Raw genomic sequence first — 22444 nt, 5'->3', positions numbered from 1 at the left:
GGACCTCACAAAACGTCTTAATTTGCCGTTCTGTGAATGTCTCACTGCTGCAGGGAGCTGCAGAGTAGTTTAAGTTGTTAAGTTTGTTATTTATGTTCCAAAATGCAAAAAAATATATTGTTAGTGTTTTAATGTGTCTGTAAACATATGTTCTGCTGATGTTGGTAATTGTCATTTTTGTGCAGGTTTATAGTTTAACCATGAGTTAGGAGGCTGTTTCATTTCTTGACTTCAGCCATACTTTCTGATATTCAAGAAAGCCTGGTTCTCATGTTATCAAAATTGAAATTGCGATAACTACTAGCCAGGAGGTGAACTGACACGGTGCCGCAGCACTGTTGTCAGTGAATGTCTTCTTACTATTTCATTTGGACACTTTTGTCCAAATCGATGCACATCTGAGAGTTAACACAACACAAACAATGATCAAACAGGAGGGAACAAAGTCAGTAAGAGCCAACAAACAGCTTAAAGTGTGATTGGACACTGGTGCCGACGGGCAGTTTATAGGGCGTTTTTTTTTTATCATCAACAACATCAACAAGGTAATATAGTCATCATCATCATCATGAATATCATAATCAACAATATCCTCAATGTCATCATCATCAATAGCTTCAATATCATTAAGTGCAGCGGTGCTCATGAAAGAGCTGGGTCTTTAGCTTCTTCTTAAAGGTGAAAGGGACTCTGCAGATTTTAAAATGTATACTTATCTTGTCTTGTAAACAGACCTGCCAAAGCATTAATTTAAACTTTTTACAAATCTGCATCGTCATGTAGTTTTTTTTCCAGCATCCTTTCGATCCTGTAATTAAATCACCTCAAGATCTGGTTATTTTGGGTTTTTATCGTGGTAGTAAGCCAGATTACAGTCGACCGATTTGTCACTCGCAGTATTGTACACTAGTATTGGTATGATAAGTAAAGCATTTGTCTCACTGTACAAAGTCAAAAGTAATACATAAAGAAATAAAAATAATAATATTTAGACCTCAGCAACAGCACACTCTGACCTCTGTGGGTAGCCAGGTCTCCCTGTGTGTGTCCTTCTCTATGACCAGACTAAAGTGTGTACACTGTCAATGTCTTCCTTATCAGTTGCTGTGGTTTGGTAGTCTGCCACGGTATAGGGTCTGTTTGTCTCCAGTTTGTGTTGTGAGTGTGTAAAAGCATTCCAACAAATGAAGTGTTTTCTTTTTCTTTGGCCTTAGTTTGGTTCAGGCAAATCTCCTCAGTTACAGCGATCTGCTCAGAGGCTGGATGGGGTTTGTGATGTCAGAAGGTGAAAGGTCAGCCAGTCCCAGGACTAGTTGGCTGACAGGACTCCTTCCTATGTTAAACTCTTGGCAGGCCAGGAATGTATATACGATAAGATAATCCTTTACTTTATTACAATAAAGTGCATATAAAATAAGTAACTAAACAAGTGTATGCTAACAAATACTTACAGAGCTAATAAGATAATATGCAACAGACCAAATGATAAACTAAGTCAGCAAGTGTACAGCATGAATGAATGAACAAATGATGTAATAATATAAGTATTTCACATGTTGAGAAGTGAGAAAGTGATATTGCACATTAACATATAAAAATAAGTTGAGAGTTGCAGTACTCTAAACATGAGTGCTATTGCACTTTGTGTCTGTTTTGGTGGAGTGTTTACTGTTGTTTATAGAGTCTGACCACGGCAGGAAGAAAAGACCCGTGGTATCTCTGCGTGAGACACTGCGGGTGAACGAGCCTGTCACTGAACGAGCTTCCCAGTGGTGTTATGGTCTCCTGCGAGGGATGGGACGTGTTGTCCATCAGAGACGACAGCTTGGCCATCATTCACCTGTCAGCCACCACCTCCACAGGGTCAAGAGGGCAACCGAGGACAGAGCTGGCCTTCCTCACCAGTTTGTTTCGTCTCTTCCTGTCAGCAGCAGCATCTCTGCTGCTGAAAGGAACGGAGCCAGAACCATATAATGGAAGGGTTGCTCTTTTTCAAATATGGCTCCGGGATTAGTTTGATATTGTTAAATACTTAGATGTTAATGATTTTGGTCTCAATTGTGCATGTAGAATTTGGGTTTTTTCTTTGTTCCACGAGATTACTTTTGCACAACTCAGCATGCAGCGTTTCGATTTAACTGTCACTGTGATGTCTATCTGCTGTTGACTGACTATCCTTTTGTTTTCCCTTGACTTTTCTGAGGATGATGGGAAAGAAACAGAATGTGCAGATACAGAAAGTGGGGTCCAGTTGTCCAGAGCAGAGGCCAAGCAGGCCTGGCTGACAGCAGGGGGCGACACTGAGAGAGCTGCCAGACAAGCTCTGAGAGACAGACTCGCCAAGGTGACAAACATGTCTTCTTAAACTATTTAGAGATGCTCTGTGGTTTTCCTTCAGTCTTCCTTCGTCTTCAAGATTTGGCATCATTGTTTTCTTCACCCTGCCCTCTCAGGTAAAGGAGTTGTGTGCACTGGGCTTCAGCGATGAGGCTCACTGTCATGAGGTTTTGAGACAGAGTGGTGGTGAGGTCAGAGGGGCCTTGGTCCTGCTGCAGCGACCCCTGCTGGAACCCTTCCACAAGCGTATTTGGAGTGACAAGCCCGAGCAACCTGTGGATATCCACCACCCAGACAAACAGGTAAGGGGGGTGTATAGTTTTGTTAGTTTATACAAAAAGTGTTAAAAAATGTGAGTCGATGAGAACAGGGATCAGGCACAAAAATTCCCTAAAACAGATTTATTTGAATTCGTCAGTGTTGTGTTTTCAGCATTTTCTGCTGCCTGAATGGCCAAAAGATCAATGAATGCTTGTAAGAGGACACCTGTTGATCATAAATGTAACCTATGAGAGCTGGTAGGATATGTAAATACTTTCTTTTCTTATCCCTCTACGTATTTCCGTTCTTCTTTTCCAGCGCGTTTGTCGGAGGTTACTAGCAGTGTACGATCTTCCTAGTTGGGGTCGCTGTGAGCTGGCGCTGTCGCTGCTTCTGGAGCACAGCGCCCCCTATTCACTGGAGGACGTTGTGATGGCTGTGCGAGAGTCCCACGACAGGGAGTTTATCAAGAGAGTTCTGGCTAAAGAGTGTCCCATCTGCCTTTCTGTCTTTCCCCACAGCAAGGTAATGAGACAGTAGTTCTCTGGGTCTGGGCACTGGGCAGTGCTGAAACAAACTGTATCTTTAGTCGTATGCTTTTTTCTTGTCTTCTCTCTCAGATGCAGTCCCTGACGTCTTGCCAGTGCTCAGTGTGTTGTGGTTGTTTCCAGCAGCACTTCACCATTGCTGTTAGGGACAAACACATCAGAGACATGGTGTGTCCAGTCTGCTGGGAGCCGGACATCAATGACCCTGAACACCTCAACAGCTACTTCTCCACCTTAGACATCCAGGTAGGAAAGTAGAGTGGGGGAGGGGGTAACATCTGGGACTCCAACAGTGTACAGATGAAATAAGGGCACAATATCAATCCCCCTTTCCCTCCCCTTGACCCTATGACTTGACCAAACCACTCTGTTCTGCGTGCTGCAGTGTAGTGTAGGCTGTCCCTTGACTTTTTGGGATGGAGGGGTAGAGGTCATAGAGCCCTCCAAATAGCCCTCTAAATTGAGTATTTTCAGACGCAGACTTCACACAGAGTGATAGATGATGCATGCATATCATTTTATCATCTTTATCTCCCATTTCATATGATGACAGATGCTGGTGTTTGAAGGTTGAAGGTTTGGGGTTTTGTTTGTCTGTTTTGTATCTTTTAAGATACTGGGCCCTATCGTCCACCCGGCGCAAAGCGCGCAGCGCAATTGTCATTGCTATATTCCACCCGGCGCAGTCGTCATTTTCACGCCCAGCGTTGTGTATATAGCAAGTGATCTTGCGCCACCATTAGCACCCGTGGGTGTGTTGGTTTTGAAATTAGGTGTGGTCAGGCAAAGGGGTGGCGCATTGCTATCTTGAGGATGCAGAAAGCGACTGCGCCTTAGACCAACAAAAACCTGGTCTAAAGTCTACAGATTACACAAGTTTAAACTCTCAAGAGAGTTTGCTCAAGTGTCACTCTTACGGGGACGCACAGCAGCGCTTCTACTCCTAAGGAAAAAGCAGTGTGTTTGAAGATACAGTGAAAAAACGTTGTTTATTGGACAAGCTGTAAGCTTTTGTTTCCTTTGTCTCTCTAAATCAATAATTTGCTTTGGGTTTGTTACCGATCTGCTGAGAAATGCAGGAAGACTCACTGCTCACCGAAAACTCCAAGCTCACCGCTGCCTACACACACACCTGCTTCATCTCAGGGAGATTCCTGCTCGAGCCATACACGGGCCAAAAACTACTGAGACCGACACAAAGCTCTCCATATCCTGACTTCCATATCCTCTCACTCCCCAGTATGAGTCATCTTTCATTGGATCTTTGCTGTGTGCTAAATATGCACATCTTTCAAACTCAACACATCTGGTTTAAAAAACAGGCTTTCCTGTCTCTTCGGCCATACCGAGATAACCCTCATGACATGACATTACAATATTTTTTGAGACAATACAAAGCTCCACCAGAGCCACAGAACACATGTTGTCACAAACTTACCAGTAATGTCATGTGTTTTGAGTCCTTTTCAAGAATGACAGCTGTGTTTTTACATGCCACAGCCCATCGACCTCAACAACAGTTACAACCTCTCAGGTATTGATTTCCATGTCATGTTATTGTATTTTGTGCTTCAGCTGCGAGAGTGCCTGGAGTCAGAAGTCTATGAGCTGTTTCATAAGAAACTGACAGAGCAGGCTCTAATCAAGGACCCCAAGTTCCTCTGGTGCTGTCACGTGAGTACAGAGTACAGTTTCTATGGAGGCACCAGTATCCTGAAGGGTAGTTCTCTGACAGTTCACAAATTTCCTGACCTTGAAATTCCCTTTGCCCGTCTTTGTGGAATTTTAACATAGAGGAGACAATAGGTAAAAGAGACTATAGGACAGGAAAGTCCTTCTGAGATCTTACTCTCCTGATCATTTGAAACTACTTTTAAGAAATGGTGTGTCAGAGCAAAGTCCCAATACACACTGCTGTCCACAGTGTTCACTGCCAGTAAATCAAATTTGAACAACACAAAGCTGCTACAGCATAATCACACACGCTCTGTGTACATTAGACGACTTAGCGTGGCCACTGCTGGAGTCAGAAATGATGAAGAAACAACAGACACAAGTTCAACAGAACTGCTAATTGTCAAGGTTTCAAATTTAAACAAAAGGTTGAGGACCCAGATGCAGACTTAGATAGATAGGTTTAATAAACAGAAGGCAAAAAATGCAAAAACAAAATCTAACTACAACAAAAGACAAAAAGGAAAATCAAAAGGCGGAGCAAGAAACTTACTACAAAACCAGGAACAGGTAATCCAAGAGACACGAGGGGTCAGGGGAAGCACAAACAATATCCATCATGGACATAGACAAAAACTCCAGAGAAGGACGACACAGGATGGACGACATAGACTCACGTACGATGGATGACAACGAACTAGCACAGGGACAAGGGAAGACAAAGACTAAATACACTGGGGAGGTGAAACTAATCGGGCACAGGTGAGACCATCAAGGGAGCAGGTGAAAACAATAAGGGCAGGGCACATAATCAAACAGGCGGGAAAACACACAAAGGCAGGAAGTAAAACAAGACAAAACATACATAGGGCAAGAACTACAAAATAAAACAGGAAACACTAAAAACCAAACTCAGGACTGTGAAAGCAGAACTCAAGCAGAAAATCTCTAGACAATGAAACACAAATGAATTACATAACTAAACAAGACTAAATCAAGACAAGAACACAATATATTAAATACAAAATTAAACAATAAGAACTCATGACACTAATTCGCTGAAGTAATCAGTGTATTTGCATTGCCTGTGAGACTTCACAGTCTAACAATAACTTATATTGGCCATATTCACATTCACACAATATTCATTGTGTTTTCTCTTCTCAGTGCTCTTACGGGTTCATCTATGACGGAGACCAGCTGAAGGTCACCTGTTTTCAGTGTCGTAACAGTTTCTGTGCTCAGTGCAAAAAGCCTGTAAGTATAATGAGTCTTAATCTGATTTCTTCATCTGCCTCTCTTTCTGTGTTGTACCTTTTGTGTATGGACAATACAGGGTACAAACCCTATTTTTTTCTGATCGCCTAAGAGTTTTCAAACTTATAATCTAAACTTGTTTTAAATGAAATATAAATGATGCCAGGGAAACTTCTTGTTCCAACCTGATTTAACCGACCTTAGATGCAGTCAATCATGTCAGTTACCTTGATAGGTTACATAACTGGGTTAGCACCTCTTGTACAGCTGTACTGGTTTCATTTTGATTTGACCAAAGGACTTCCTCTGCTCTCCTTTTTATTTTACTTGCCTCCTTTGTGTCATTTGTTCACTCGCTGTCAAGACCTGACATATCCCTGCTATCCTGAGGATACGCTGATGTGTCTCTAACCTTAATCACCTGTCCTCCCTTCATTAATTCTTATTTGGGCCTGATAACCTTGTCACTGCAGTGTCCCATTTCACTTGAAAATCAGTTTTACCATGAAGAGTACTGGTGTCATCTTTAATCAGTATATGACTTTTTATCATGATGTCATTGTCTCATCCCCTCTGATCCTCAAATCTCTACCTTTAATCCATCCCCTGCTCAAACTGCTTATCAAACTCTCCGCACACCTCCTCCCCTCACTGAACTAGTACTTAGCTGTTCACTGACTTTTACGACCATGACACAGTGTGAGCTGGAGACTTATCATGCTTAAAATGTGACATGGTTATCCATAAATACTGAATTATGCTTTGCAAAGGTTGACCTTTGAAGTTCGGCCAACATGCTATTGATTATTAACAACAGAAACATGATCTTATAGCTGCTGACACCTAAATAAATATATAAAACTGTAATTAAAACATGACTGACTACTCCCTAAAAATTAAGGTAAGTTGAATGTATTCTATATTTTGTTCCCTTTAATTCTCTGTAGCAATGATTTCTTCAGGGAAAGGTCAGGTGGTTACCATGGGAACACACAGGATATGCATGTTTCTGTGTTGTCTATTCAGTGGGAGTCTCAGCATGCAGGCCTGTCCTGTGAGCAGTACCAGTCATGGAAGAGAGAGAATGATCCAGAGTATCAGCGACAGGGCCTGGCTGGATACCTCAGAGACAACGGCATCAGTAAGAGCACACACACACACACACACACACACACACGTTCTTATGCATGCATGCTTCCTCAGAATTATTTTCTAGTAGCAGTAGTTGCAGGCAGTATGTGGTTCTACTTTAGCTACAGGGGCACTAATAATACATTTGTAATAAATGTAAAACAAAACAGCCTGAAACCGGCTTTGTGGTAGACAGCAGTATGTCCCCGAGCCTACACTGTCTAATTAAGCAAGCTTTATTTATTATTTATTAAGTGCAACCAGAAGTTGCATAGTTATTATAGCCAAATTTGACCGTGGAGCCCTGCACGTGCAAACTGACACTACTGGAGGACCTTGATAGTCATATTTTCAAGCATTAGGAAGGTGACAAAGCTGCCATATTGGATGAGTTTGGCGTGACAGCTGCAATGTGTTGCAGATGCAGGTTCTCCACCCTGCTTTCTTCACAGCAGATCAGGTGAGGTAGGACAGGTGTAATTCTGTTGAAATGTAAATGTCATCTCCCAGCACTGCTAAGCCCACAGCAACCCCCGGTCTTCCTGTGAGGCACCCTGCCTTCAATCTAACCTTCCAAAAGTAGTCAACGGACATTAGTTCAATGATTAAATAATCTCAGCAATAGATTAGAATAATTTACCTTAATGTTCTTTCTGACCCTGCCTCCCTCCTCTCTCTGTTTTCCCCTTTCCTCCCTCTCAACATTAACATCCTCCATCCCTCCTTCCAGCCTGCCCTAATTGTCGCTTTCAGTATGCGCTGTCTAAAGGAGGCTGCATGCATTTCTGCTGCTCACAGTGTCGTTACCAGTTCTGCAGTGGCTGCAACAACCCTTTCCACACTGTAAGTGTGACACACACTGTTGCCCTGTATCACCTTTTCATGCTTTATTTATCACTATAGTAATTAAGACAGTATTGTAAATGAAAACCTAGACTGTAGTCTACACTGGGAAATTAGTTTGGGGGATTATATTTATTATGTTTTTCTTTTATATTACTAGTAACTAGCTTTTTTTCCATTCAAAATTGCCTTATGTCTGACTCATGAAACATGACATGATTTGTTTTTGGATCTATGATTTATTCAGAATCTTTGTAAATTATATATTTTTTCCTAAATTGTGTGTTTTAATCATATGAAAATGCCTTAACTTACCAACATACAGTATATAGGGCCTGTTTCCTTATTCAGTAAAAAGTCGGTGTTAAAATCTTGACATTTGAAATAATTGTCAGATCAACAGTAGAATTGTACACATGCACTGGTGGACGATATTATAGGAGTAGTCAAAATATAAATGCACAAGTGTAAGTTGTTGAGTTTGCATGAACAGCTAGTAAACAGGGAAACTGGAAAAAGTAGGAATGAGGGCCTGTCTCTGTTTCAAATACAGACCTGATTCTCTCTGCAGCTGAAATGCAGAAAATAACAAAATAGTTCCAAATCTTTATTTATATAGGACTTTTCTTTGGTATAATAAGGGGCCTTGTCATTTAACCGTTAATAAGAGGTGTAAAGAGTACTGAAATATTCTACTCAAGTAGAAGTACTGTTTCTTGACTGAAATTGTACTCAAGTAAAAATAAGAAGAAGCTCATATAAAAAGTACTAAAAGTCAAAGTTATTCAGTTACTTTCCCATTCAGCTGATTTTTATTATAAACACATTTTGCCAAGGTTACCTTACACAGGCATCCTATGCAATGAACTGAAGAGGAAGAGAGGAAATGATTGTACAGTTGGAACAATGTAAAGGTTTATGTAGTTAAAGTAATAGGTGTTTTTCAAACCTGGGCCCTATGTTCACATGTTTTGGTGTCAAAATGACGAGAGATGGACTATTTGTTAAAGATTTGATCTTTTGTTTAACCACGAACAGCCGTTGTATAGCTTTCTTCATAGTCACCAAACTCCATTGACAAAAAACGTAATTTTACCTCGAAAAACACAGGAGTTGCTGATGGTCTGCCATTGCCTCGATCGGTTAGTTTGTCTGTGTTATTGTGTGACGTTTTAAAGGGTTAGTTCAGTTCAGAACTAACATGTGTTACGGCGTGTAACAAGGCAGCGGTGGACCAGCAAGTCCCGTGTTCTGCAAGGTTAAATGACTGTTTTTGTTAATGGAGTGTGGTGGCTTTGAAGAGAGCGATCTCACGGCTGTTTCTGGTTAAACAAAAAACTGCTGTTTTGAAGCGATTCATGACACTTTGATCTGACTGGCCTGTTTTTAATGCGATGCATTTGATTGGTGGTTAGTCCAAGTCAGTTTTTCTTTCTAGCTCGCAATATCCGTAGATAATTATTTTACTCAGTAACAGATGGATGTACAAATGTAGCAAATTACTTTACTTCATTTAAAACATACTTAAGTAAAAGTAGAATTACTGATTTTGAAGTACACAAAAAAGCTACTTGATTACAGTAAGATGAGTACTTGTAATTCGTTACTTCCACCTCTACCATTAATTACTAATAATGCATGTGTAATGTTATTGCACAGTAGATGCGTTCAAATCGTTTTTTTTACATCTGCATTTATTACAAATGAACAGAAGTAATTAGGAAAGTAACTCCTCTCTACTTATACTTAGAAAAACTGTATATGTATAAAACATGCATTTAATCTGCAGCCTCCTAGATACCAAAGTGTTATGTTGAATGCATATGATCATAAAGTGCCTTCCACAAACAGTTTTTATGTGTTTCTGATGTCATTGCACATCAATATAATTTTTTTTTAAATATTATTGTCTATCTTTGCTGGGATTGGTTCAGCTGTTTCATAGTAATGAGACCGATGATGTAACTGGTTGGTGGCCCTGAGAGCTCAACACCCATTAGAAAACACATACAAAGAAACAAAACACAATTTAATTTAAGAAAATTCTAGTAAAGATAATGTTTGGAGCACAGTGACGACCATCCCGCGAGATTAGGCTAAAAATCAAACCCATTCTTTTGAGGTTTGGCAAACTAAAATAAGTTGTACTAAACCAGAGTACATCTTTAGACCTGGACAAATAGTTTTACTAATCAATGGTTTAGCAAATAAAGAAAAGTGTGACCGTTGTTACCGTTGCAAACAATCAACATTTCTTCTCCTGTCTTCCTGTCAGACCTGTGCAGTGGATGAGTGCAGTGTGTCTGGATTACATGCCCATCATCCCAGAGACTGCCTCTTCTATCTGAGAGACTGGGAACCCTCCAGACTACAGGCTTTACTGCAGGTACACACAAACACACACCCACAAATATAACTATATAACAAAGGATCAGCTCTGTTTTATTCGACTATACAACCATGACCAGTCAGCACATCCATTGGAGTTTATTTCAGTCGTATCGCTGGTCATTTTGCCTGACCTTTTAGTTTGGGTTAGGGTTAGTTTTTATATATGGGGTTTTTGGTGGTATTTTGTGTTTTGTGAAATACATTCATACAATAATAATACACTAAAATAATGCAAGTGACCAATGTGAGTGTTCTTTCTTTTCTTTGTGGCTAACAGAATAATGGAGTGACCTTCAACACTGAACCCTCTCCTGGAACACAGACAGGTAGGCAAGGACTCCATGCATGTTCATAGTTCTAAATATTTCCATTCATTCCAAGTAGTCTTAAATAAACATTTACTAAAGCTGGCTCAATACATTGCACTGACATTGCATTATATTGTCAAAACATGCAGTCATTTCATTATCACTTACCAGTGAAATGCATGCATTTTGCTATTGTCATTTTCAATGGGTTTTGCTTCAACAAGTTCCAAGGTTGTAGGCAGAAACTTTGCATTTAAAGCTGCAGACACAGAACAGCCCATCAAGAGTATGTTTTTTCGGGGTCACAAACTCAAGGCCCGCGGGACGGATAACATCCCAAGAATGTCCCCACTCACCCCGGAGGATCATGAGCTGTCCAGCTTGAAGTCACCCTCCTGGATGATGTCCTCCAGCGCCAATCCTCGCTCCTCGCCCGGGTGGAAGCGCTGCAGCAGGATGGCCCCAGCTCGGCCAACGCTGTCCACGGCACATCGGATGCTCCCTCTTCCTCCTGGGCGACCGTTGTTAGGAAGGGGAGACCGGTCTCTCTCCCCTTGTTTTCCCCTGACATGGAAGAATGTGACGACAATTCCATCCCGTTGTCCAATTTCTTCACCCCACTGGAGAAGTTAACTGAGCTACCGGCTACATGCTCACGCACTGCTCCTGAGAAATCAGCCCTGCCAAACTCCCGACACAGAAAGCGTCGCATCCCTCCAACTAGCCCACTGATGTCCCAGGGTAAACGTCCAAGGTGTTCATCCCCTTCATCGGTATCCTTCTCAGAAAACTGGCCTCCTCTCCCTGCCCCGCAGCCATCGCTTCCACGGCCTAACGTGGGTCCGATCCCCTCGACGCTCAATGATGACGTCATCTGCGCAGGTGACTCTAATCCCTCTTCTACTGTTCCGGATTCCCCTGGCATCTCCTATCTGTCTCTGTCCTCTAAATTGTCGGTCTATGACAATGGCTGCAAGAATCAACCTCCTGAAATCCTCATAATTGGTGATTCTATCATCAGAAATGTGCATCTCCCAGGCTCCATCACTTACTGTCTCTCTGGTGCGATTACTACTGACTTCATAGAACTGATACCTGTCCTCATTGATCTCCATCTGTCTGTTCACACTGTTCTGTTGCACACTGGCACAAATGACGTCATGTCCAGACGCTCCTGCAAACTTTACCTTGATCTTGAGTCGCTGATTCACACTGTTGAAAGCCTCGGGAAGAGGTGTGTTCTCTCTGGCCCTATTCCCACCCTGCTCAAAAGCTCAGAGCGTTTTAGTCGACTTTTTAGTCTGCACACGTGGATGCAGAACTTCACCACTGCAACTGGCCTGGGTTTTATTAGCAATTTTGACTATTTTTGGACTGAGCGTGATCTCTTCAAATTTGATGGCTTACACTTGAATAGGAAAGGGTCTGAAAGATTAACAAGCAATTTTATTAACTTCATTGCTTTTAGCCTGAAATGATGCTTTTCCCAGCAAGACTCTGCCCTGCACACGTTGTCTTCCTGTCACAACACTGTCTCTGATAGTGCGGGTCCTGCTGTCATCTTTAGTGTTTGCACTGTCTCCGCTTCTGGCCCCCTTACTCCACCTAGTTCTTTTGCAGCAGCAAAACCTGCAGCTGATCCTCATACCTCTTTTCCAATGTCAATTCCAACTTCTATCTGCTCTCATATCCCTATTAGAGTTACTGACAGGCGTTGCATCCTGTCAAAACGCTCTCACTGTCCTCATAGCAACAACCCTGATCCCAGTAAAGTTAATCGTTCCAGTACTCGTGGGAGGGTCACATCTAACCTGATTAGTATAAAAACAGTTCCTGTCCCTCCAGCTCTTCCCCCTGTCGACCTCAGTTGTGCTTTACTTAACATTAGGTCACTCTCCAGCAAGACATTTTATATTAATGATTTTATTACTCACTATGGTTTGCATTTATTTTTCCTCACTGAGTGTTGGCTTTCCTCCACTGCCAGTGCTGTTCTTATTGAGGCGTCTCCCCCTGACTATAGCTTCTTATTCTCCGCTAGGAAAGACAAAACGGGTGGGGGAATTGCAGTTATCTTCTCTAATCAACTTCCCTGTACATTATGTTCACTCGGTGACTTCACATCTTTTGAGTACCTGGCCATGCTTATTGGAAACCGCCAACATATCCTGGCATTACTCATTTATAGACCACCCAGGTTTAATCCCATTTTTTTAACAGAGTTCTCTGAATTTTTATCTACTGCTTTGATTAAATATGACAAAATAGTTCTGCTCGGTGACCTGAATTTTCACATTAATGATGTTTTGGATTCCAAAGCAACCGAATTTCCGGATCTTCTTTTTAGTCTCAACTTCATCCAACATGTCACTGGCCCCACTCATAATCTCGGTAATACTTTGGATCTAGTCTGTACAAAGGATATTACTGCTGGCCTCCCTTCTATTCTTCAGGTCCCGGTCTCGGATCACTCTTGTGTCTTTTTTAACCTTCTCACGCATGCACAGACTATTCGCTCTGAATCTAACACTCATTTTTTTCGTTTTATTAACAACCATGTTAAGTCCCTTCTAGCTGATCATTTGCCCGATAAACTTGAGTCATTTTCCAACACGTCTATGTCTGTCAACAACCTTACAGATGGCCTAAACAGTGCACTGTCAGAATCGCTCGAGTCCTTTGCTCCTCTTAGAACTAGTAGAGGCACTCGAACTAAATCTGTACCTTGGTTCTCCGACCTCACTCGCTCTTTAAAACGGGCTTGTCATAAACTTGAAGACAGATGGCGCACCTGTAAATCTGAGTCCTCACGCCTCGCCTGGACTCTTAGCTTTAAACATTATAAACATGCACTTTCAGCTGCCAGATCTTCTTATTTCTCCAATTTGATCGAAACCAATAAGAACAATCATCGGGTCCTGTTTAATAGTGTGGCCAGGCTTACACACTCTTCACCGGTTCTGAGCTCTTCTTTCACAGCTAATGATTTTCTAGAGTTTTTCACTGATAAAATCTCCCAAATAAGGAACAATATCATTAGCCAGCAGCTCTCTAGCACCATGTCCAGCCAGTGCTCTGTGTCCTAGTCCACGAGTTAACTCTCTCAGTTCAAACCCATTTCTGCTGAGGCCTTGGCCTCAATGGTTGCCGCCTCAAAGCCAACAACGTGTTCACTAGATCCCATCCCTTCTGACCTCCTTAAGGAACTCTTTCCTATTCTGAATGCCCCCATACGTGCCATCTTGAACACTTCCCTCTCTGAGGGGTGTGTCCCCTTAACCTATAAATCTGCTATCATTAAATCACTCCTCAAGAAACCCAATAGTGATCCACTGGTTCTTGCCAATTATCGACCTGTCTCCACTCTCCCTTTCTTATCTAAAATACTTGAGAGAATTGTTGCTGATCAACTGACTGTCCACCTTTCTGCCAATAATCTCTTTGACAATTTTCAGTCTGGTTTCCGCTCCTGCCACTCTACTGAGACTGCCCTAACTAGAGTAGTTAATGACCTACTTGTCACTGCTGACTCTGGATCAGCCTCCTTACTTTTAATTCTTGACTTAAGTTCGGCCTTCGATACCGTAGATCATTGTGTGCTTCTACACCGACTGGAGCATTACGTTGGTATTCACGGGCTGGCGCTCTCATGGTTCCAGTCCTACTTATCTAGTAGAACCCAATGTGTTAGTTTCAATAACTCTTTGTCAGAATGCTCTACGGTTACCGCTGGTGTGCCCCAGGGGTCTGTCCTGGGGCCTCTGCTGTTTTGTATTTACATGCTCCCTCTGGGTAGGATAATTGCCGAATATGGTATACAGTTCCATTTCTATGCTGATGACACACAGCTATACATCCCACTACAGCCTAATGACCCCTCTCAAATACAAAATTTGGAAACATGTGTAAGCCGAATCAAGATCTGGATGAGTCAAAACTTTCTCATGCTTAATACTGCAAAGACTGATTTGCTGGTGATTAAGCCTAATAACTATAAGTACTTCTCTGAGAGTCTTTGTCTTAATATTGATGGTTGTTCAATCTCTGAAAGCACGCACATTAGAAACCTAGGTGTTATTTTTGATCCAACCCTGACTTTCCAGACTCACATCAAGGAAATCACCAGGACGGCTTTCTTTCACCTGCGTAACATTGCTAAAATCCGCCCTGCTCTGTCCCAGCGTAGCGCCGAGGTGGTTCTCCATGCCCTTGTGTCTTCCCGTTTAGATTACTGTAATGTCCTTTTTTCTGGCCTCCCCATCTGTACTACTAGGAGCCTTCAGCTTGTGCAAAATTCAGCCGCCAGACTTTTAACAAAAACAAGTAGGTTCTGTCACATAACTCCTGTCCTGGCATCATTACATTGGCTGCCCATTCAGGCTAGAGCCGATTTTAAAGTTCTTCTCTTAACTTATAAGGCATTAAATGGACTTGCACCATCTTATTTAACTGAACTACTTTCTCCCTACATTCCGCCACGTCCTCTTCGTTCTCTTAGTTTGAACCTCCTTGTCATCCCACCAATCAATAAAAAGTCAGCTGGTGGCAGGGCCTTCTCCTACCGTGCTCCTTTTCTATGGAATGGCCTCCCACTAGGTATCAAAGAAGCTACATCCACTGCAACTTTTAAGTCCCGTCTTAAAACATACCTCTTTACTCAATATTTTGGTTTAAACTAATTCTTAACTGTTTTATCATATTCCTGTGGTGTTTTAATATTGTTTTATTGTTTGTTATTATTGTACTTGATTTTATTGTAAAGTGTATTGAGACCATGTACCATGGTGATTTTGCACTTTAAATAATAAATTGATTGATTGATTGATTGAAGAGTAGAGCTGAAACACAGCGGAGTATTGGGATGTCAGAATGCAACATTAAAAACATTCTGATCTATTTTGGGACCATTGATCCATCATCTATGCTGCTTATCCTGTTTAGGGTCGCAGATTGTCCAGCTGTCATTTAGTGAGAGGCAGGGTACACCCTGGACAGGCAACCAGTCAATCATAGGGCTGACACAAAAGCTCCGCTGTTATGTCGCGTTTGGCATTTTAAATTGAACTATGCAACGGTGGTGTAAAGGTAGAACAAGTACCAGAACCCCACCATTCCGCCTCTGTGCATTTTACATTTAAGATGAGCCGAACAGAGGCTAGAACAGGAGCGGCTGTGGCTCAGTGGTCGTCTTTCAATTGGAAGGTCGGAGGTTCGATCCCCAGCTCCCTCAGGCTACATGTCGAAGTGTCCTTGGGCAAGACACTGAACCCCAAATTGCTCCCGGTGGCATAGCCAACGGGTATGAATGTGTTATCTGATTGACAGTTGGGCACTTTACGTAGCAGCCTCTGCCATCAGTGTGTGAATGTGTGTGTGAATGGGTGAATGTGACATGTAGTGTAAAAGCAGAGACTAGAAAAGCGCTATATAAGTACAGTCCATTTACCATTTAGAACTAGAAATGTAAAAGGGGCGTTAAAGGCAGACAACCACTCACGCACATATTCACATCTACGGGCAATTTTAGAGTTACAAATGAACGAGCATGTCTTTGAACTGTGGGAGGAAGATGGAGCACCCAGACTTCACACACTTAGCCCCCCGTACGTCCAGACAAACACTAACTTGATAAGACCAGATTCTTTGCAACTGATGAGATTTCCAGTTTCAGCTGTACTTACAGCTGTTTACTGCTAATTAGTATTTAGTTCAAAGCACTGCTGGGCCTTTATACAGCCTCACAAAGCACCTGACATTGCGGTAAACTTGCTCTTGTTGTATGAGTTATTGACAGATTTGGCCAAAACATTCTACAGATTTTATAGTTAAAATCTTTTATCTCCCACTTATAGTCCCACTTAAACACTAAAAAAAAGTTTAACTTGGAGCATAATTTTAGAATAGTTTAAACTCGTATCTTATGAAAGTATTACACTTGTTGCTTTTCCTTGTCCTTTCTTTTTCCCCCTTTCCTACTTGGTCTCTGTTTCTTTATCTCCCTCTCTTTTTTCAGGTCAGTGTGGAGTCATAGAGCAGAAGGATGAGGGAGGGCAGCAGCCAGATTCAGCCTGTGGAGCTCAGACCCAACCTGGACATGCTGGACTCTGCGAGTATGATGGCTTTATTCAGTTTTAACTGCTCTTGTCTCTACCTAAAGCAACATGTTGAAAGTGTGTAGCCAAAATTGCTGCAAAAATGTCATAAATAAGCCTTAAGGGGCAACAGATTTATGTAATTGTTACGGCCTCTCTAAATACAAGAAAAAAAACAAAGGCTCACAATGAGGACCTCAACATACTCAAAAAGGACGCCACACAGAAGATCAACTTTTAGAACCCACAGGTTTTTTTATTCAATAAAAGGATCTATATCATCACGACTGAACTAAGGGAAAAGAAAAGGAGCTGGAGACCTCGGCCAAAATGAACAAAAATGCAGGTGCTGGGCCAGCCAAGCAATGGGCCGTCGTTCCCAGCACCTCCCCCTTAACTAACTAAACAGGACAAAACTATAACTATAACTATAAAACAAAAGACGAAATAATCAGACTACTGGTGATCTCCAGCCAAAACTAAAACAACAAAACCCAGCAATCTAACACATGCTAGGGGAAAAGATTCACTCAGGTGTGCAGCAGGCAGAAGGAGGAGGGAGACCAGAGACACAGGGAGAGAGAGAGAGAAAAGAGAGCAACAAAAAGTAAACTGACCACACGTAACAGTAATGTTAACACTTTGATGCTGTAATTGGTACTAAAGATGAAGTATGATATTTATGGACTGATTGATTGATTAATTGATTGATTGGCCAACCAATTAATTTGTCTCAATCTAAAGGTTGCCATGGAGTTGAGAAACCATAATTCATTAGAGATAAGAACCAAACTATATTCTAATTCTTTTCAAATGAAAGGTTTATTGATCTGCTTACTAAACGCAACTGCTAACTACTAAACATACAAAAGGGGCAATATAGTAGGTGTCCACCTAAATTAAGTCAGTCCAATACCTGAGATCCATGGACATTGTGCACACGGACCTCAAACCTGACAACATAATGAGAGCGAGACACTTCTGAATAATGCTTAAATCAGTGGTTCTCAACTGGTCTCGCCTCAGGACCCACCACCAACTTCTTAGTGACAAACAGCATCCCAAATGTCGGATTTTTTTAACCACTTAAATTTATTTCATGAAAAATGGTAAAATCAGACCAAACATAAAATCAGTATGTCAGCATCACAAAACACAACAGTATAAGAGTCAAACAAAATGGTGGCAGTGCGGAGAAATATCCCTCTACAGAAATAAGCTAAAAAGTGCAACATAAATGCAACTATTGTCGGGCTCATCAAGTTGCAGGAATGAAAATCAAACTGTAGTGTTAACAAACTACACTACTACTTCATGCAGGTCATAGGAAACCCATGTCCTTCAAAATAAAAGCGCAGCATAGACTATTGGCCACAACTTTTGTTTTTTCCAAGCACACATCCACGACCCACTGAGAACAGCTCTGCAGCCCACTTGTTGAGACCCAATGGCTTAAATTATTTAGGCTGCACTCTCCCTGACTGCTGAAGGAATTATGATTGACAGATTACTACAATTAGCTGACTATTTGAACATCTCAGACTCATCTGAATGAATGCTTTCCCTACTTGCCAACTTATCCATTAATGTTCCATAAATCTTTTTTCACCACCAAAAAAGCAATTGCAATAAAAAGTTACTTTTTAATTCTGTTTTTCCACTAAGGACATATATGGCTTTTTCCATGCCATTTCATCATCATGGAAACTTATTCCTTGACAATGGGTATCCTGACTGTAGTCTTTCTCTCAGTCTGAGTGACAGGAATTTCTTGCAATAAATAGTTTTTACCATGTTTATTATTTGTTAATTATCAATGTATGTATGTTTATAACACTTGCTGAAGGGAAACGTCTTACAGAATCTTTTCTATCACACACTAAAACTCTGAGGTGATTTAGTATACAGTGTCATTTCAAGTGCCCCACTGTAACCAAAGATGTCACCAATATAAATAGTTGTTTAGTATTATCAAATCATACTGCACTCCGCCCAAAACAAAGATTAAAAGATTTTAAATTATCTCCATCCATCCCGAAATATTCCATTCCATTTAAATTGATTTCTCTGACTGCTGCAGTTTCTTGCCCTGTTCAACTGTAAAACTAAACCTAAATCTGAATCTAAACTAATAACTTGACTGGTTATCTCTTCCCTCATAAATTCTATGTTAAACATGGTGTAGAATTACCTCTGCTATACTGGCTCATGTGACACATTCAGTTGTGCTCTGCCATGTTCTGCTGTGTGATCATTCCAACTCGTGTTGTACTTTTACCCAGGAAGCATTACCGGGAGTACCTGGTCAGCCTGATCAACAGCCACTCCATCGACCCCGCCCCCCTGTACAGCTCCAACGAGCTGCTGCTGGCCTGCAAGAGGTACAAGGTGGATGACAGCCGCAGGGACGGAGAGGACAGCTTCACCTACTTCAGTAGACTGCTTGAGGTGAGTCTGTGTGAGCATGAATGTTTTTGATTGATAGATGTGACCTAACGCTTGTGAGCCATGCATCAGCTCATGGTGGATGGTAAGATGGGTCTCTAGGTCAGCTGGTCCATCACTTTGGTCAAGCCATAAATATTTTAAGACCATTGGATGGATTTCCATATACTTAATACCAACAGTCATATTCCACAGGGACAAATCCTACAAACTTCAGTGATCCCCTGGCTTCTCTCTTGTCAACGGGAGGTTCACATTTGTGGTTTTAGTTTCTTTTAAATATCTTTTGGATGGATAATCATAAAATGTGCTTTCAAACAATCCTGTTTCCCCAACAATGTGTTGCAACCACTTTAGTGATGCCCAGATAAATGTAAGGCTTTTTAAAATGTTCATGAATGACCAGACAATCTTGTTCTAGTAGCAGTGGTTTAGACACTTTTCTTATTAAGAATGTCTTGTGTGGAAACAACTGCCTATAGATGGATTACTGCAAAGAAATGTGTAACATGTTCTTTCTATCGTGTTCCAACATGTTCTACCTCACAACTTGGTCAGCAGCGCTAGACTTCACGATATGAAGATCTATGAGCCCAGTTTTGTATGTGTAGGCCTCCGTGATCCTGTTAGCAATAATACATATGCAATATCCAGTTAGATAAACATTAAACATTCCCAGTTTGATTTGTTTAATCAATGAGATCACTTGGTAAGGTTTAGGACAAGCATTTATGTTCAAGTTAGTACAGTGATGTACATTGTCCCTTATCAAGCAAACCTGTTCCTTACTTAACTAACATACGTAATTAACTTGAAAAAAGTCATCTTCTTACAACTTCTTGTTTGATTCACACAGAAATTGAGCTTAATGTGCTGATTGAAGGTCTTGTTTGTATCAGCCTCCCACTGCCGATCCAAGCTCACTATTGTATTTTACAAGTTGTTGTTCTTATTTCCTACATTTAATGGTGCTTTATTTAGTCCTGTGGATTTCAGAAAACAAGTATTTTGACTTTCTCAATATCACACTCTATGAAGTTATATATTAGAATATGTTATATAACTGGATGTTTTTTTAATATATAATTAATATTTTATAATATTTATTATTATATTTATAATAAATATTCATTTGAAACAGTGTCACTAACGTCTCTGTGGTCTCTCGGCAGAAACTGATGGATGAGGTACCGCTTGGTGACAAGGTGCCACGCAAAAAATAATGGCTGCTTTCTTCCTCTTCTCTGCACTAAAGATCCCGACCTGTCAACTTAAAACTCTTCTGAAAAAGACAAAATATGTTTCTTTTGAGCTTTGTAAATGTTAAACTTATGTTCCTTTGATGGTATAAATACAGGAAAGTGTAATCCCAGAAGCTCTGCCTGAGTGCTCTTGGACAGATATCTAAATAAGACATCCGTAGACAGGGACATATGACAGCAGCTTCAACAATATTTAACAACACAGAGGTTAAACGAATAAAGGGATATTCATTTATTAAATATATTAGACTTTGAAGTAACCTGTTATTTCCAAATGAACAGCCAGAATTTTGGAATAAAAACTGATTGACTGACGGTTTGCTCATCACATAAGGCCAGCCTGTAGATAACCCTGAGGTCTCACAGCCTCTATTTTACAAAGTAAACACACTCCCACCAAGTACAACGCCTGTACAACGATTAATTACGTTGTATTGACTTTTAATGAGACTGCATTCTTAGATTACATTTTTACTACTCCATTGTGCAGGATGTCTGGGCGTTGTTCAGCAGGACACGTAGGGCAGAGCTGTTTTGCAGGCAGTGGCGTACAGACGTAGAAGAAGCTCTGCGTAGGAGTGTGTCGCCCTCCGTACTTCTTGCCTTGCTTTGGACAACATCAGGCTCACTCTTCCTCATAAACATTTTGGCTGCGCTAGGAGTCAAACATCGTGAAAAACACTGTGCTCGTATGATCATTTTACCAAAACCATATTCCATACTTTCTATATTTTTTAATACTTCGTATGAACTCTGCATTCTTAACTGCAAGCCAATCACATGCAACATCAATAGAATGGGCATATTATTAAATATGAAATAAGTTGAAAGCCTCAGGAAAAATCTTCTAAAGGGAATGTTCGGCTCACAGCTGTGTAAATGTTCCCTCTTTGTCAGAGTCATTCTACTGATGCAGTGTATGAAAATGTCTCTGTGCTTCTTTGTTGCTTGAAACTGTATTGTGAAATCAGCACTTCTGTCCCTGTCACGATCCACTCATGTGATCATTCAGTAGTTTGACTTCTGGCGTGTCAGGTGTGTGTGGAGCATTCTGCCATGTGTCATAAATGAAGGTTGCCATGGTGATCGCAAAGGCAGGCTTGCCCATTAATCTCACTGGATCTTAAATTATATTGTCATATTATGAACTCTTCACTGCATATTTGTCATTGTTAATTTGTATATGTTGCGCGTCATAAAAAATCGACTTGTGCATGTTTAAACTTGACATGCACAGTTTAAAGAAACAACCTATTCAGCTGATCTTGTGTTCATGCTTCTTGCTTATGTGGCATTTAAGAATCAGTGTCCATCAAGGCTCAATTAAATTAATTTGATTGGTTGATTCATTTAAAGTGAAAATATGACTAAAAGACAGCACTATGCCCAACGTGAACTTATTGAACAGGTTTGTAACTCACTAATGATATAAACACTTCAAGTACTTGAATACCTGCTGTGTTTTATGAGAATGTTCTTTTATAAAATATATTATTTGGAAAGCCTGTTAGACAAAAGCCAGAAGTGTAAATCCCAATGAGAGTGCATGTTGTGATCTATACTATGTCAAAATAAACGTGATGCTTCTTTCAGACTGACACACGTTTGACTTCAGTCTCAGTTGTCATTGATGAAATTTGTGGTCGTGTGCCATATGACCGGTTACAGCACAACATGTGAACAGAGACAAAAACACTGCAATATGGTGAAGTCAGTTATGGCAACAATATTAAAAACAAGCTAAACAGTTAAAAGAAAACTGAAAGTATAGATATACTGTACTTTTGCTGTCACCCAGCATAACAGGAGCAGGTGAGTTTTTGTAAAGGTAATGTAGTGATTCATATGTTTACAGGAAAAGACAGAAGGTTTGTGGATATAAATAAATACAAATT

The 22444-nt window shown here is 40.9% G+C and overlaps 1 protein-coding gene across 1 annotated transcript in view; it reads left to right on the top strand.

Moving 5' to 3' along the window:
* The window catches only part of rnf31 (ring finger protein 31), a 38860-nt gene extending 16713 nt beyond the window's left edge, over window positions 1-22147 (top strand). The window contains exons 11-23 of the mRNA XM_069685518.1: window positions 2204-2344; window positions 2454-2639; window positions 2917-3123; window positions 3219-3392; window positions 4722-4820; window positions 5988-6077; window positions 7104-7218; window positions 7939-8051; window positions 10327-10437; window positions 10720-10768; window positions 16764-16860; window positions 19125-19290; window positions 20460-22147. Coding sequence (XP_069541619.1) covers window positions 2204-2344; window positions 2454-2639; window positions 2917-3123; window positions 3219-3392; window positions 4722-4820; window positions 5988-6077; window positions 7104-7218; window positions 7939-8051; window positions 10327-10437; window positions 10720-10768; window positions 16764-16860; window positions 19125-19290; window positions 20460-20510 — 1599 coding nt within the window. The 3' untranslated portion in view covers window positions 20511-22147. The remainder of the gene's footprint in view (window positions 1-2203; window positions 2345-2453; window positions 2640-2916; window positions 3124-3218; window positions 3393-4721; window positions 4821-5987; window positions 6078-7103; window positions 7219-7938; window positions 8052-10326; window positions 10438-10719; window positions 10769-16763; window positions 16861-19124; window positions 19291-20459) is intronic.
* Window positions 22148-22444: the final 297 nt, after the last annotated feature.

This window comes from Semicossyphus pulcher, unplaced genomic scaffold, assembly GCF_022749685.1.
Source record: "Semicossyphus pulcher isolate SPU_LCO1_2020_fin unplaced genomic scaffold, fSemPul1.0.p SCAF_7, whole genome shotgun sequence".
NCBI classification, from domain to species: domain Eukaryota; kingdom Metazoa; phylum Chordata; class Actinopteri; order Labriformes; family Labridae; genus Semicossyphus; species Semicossyphus pulcher.
Note: the sequence above shows the minus strand (reverse complement) of the source record. Positions and strands in the feature narration are given on the sequence as shown.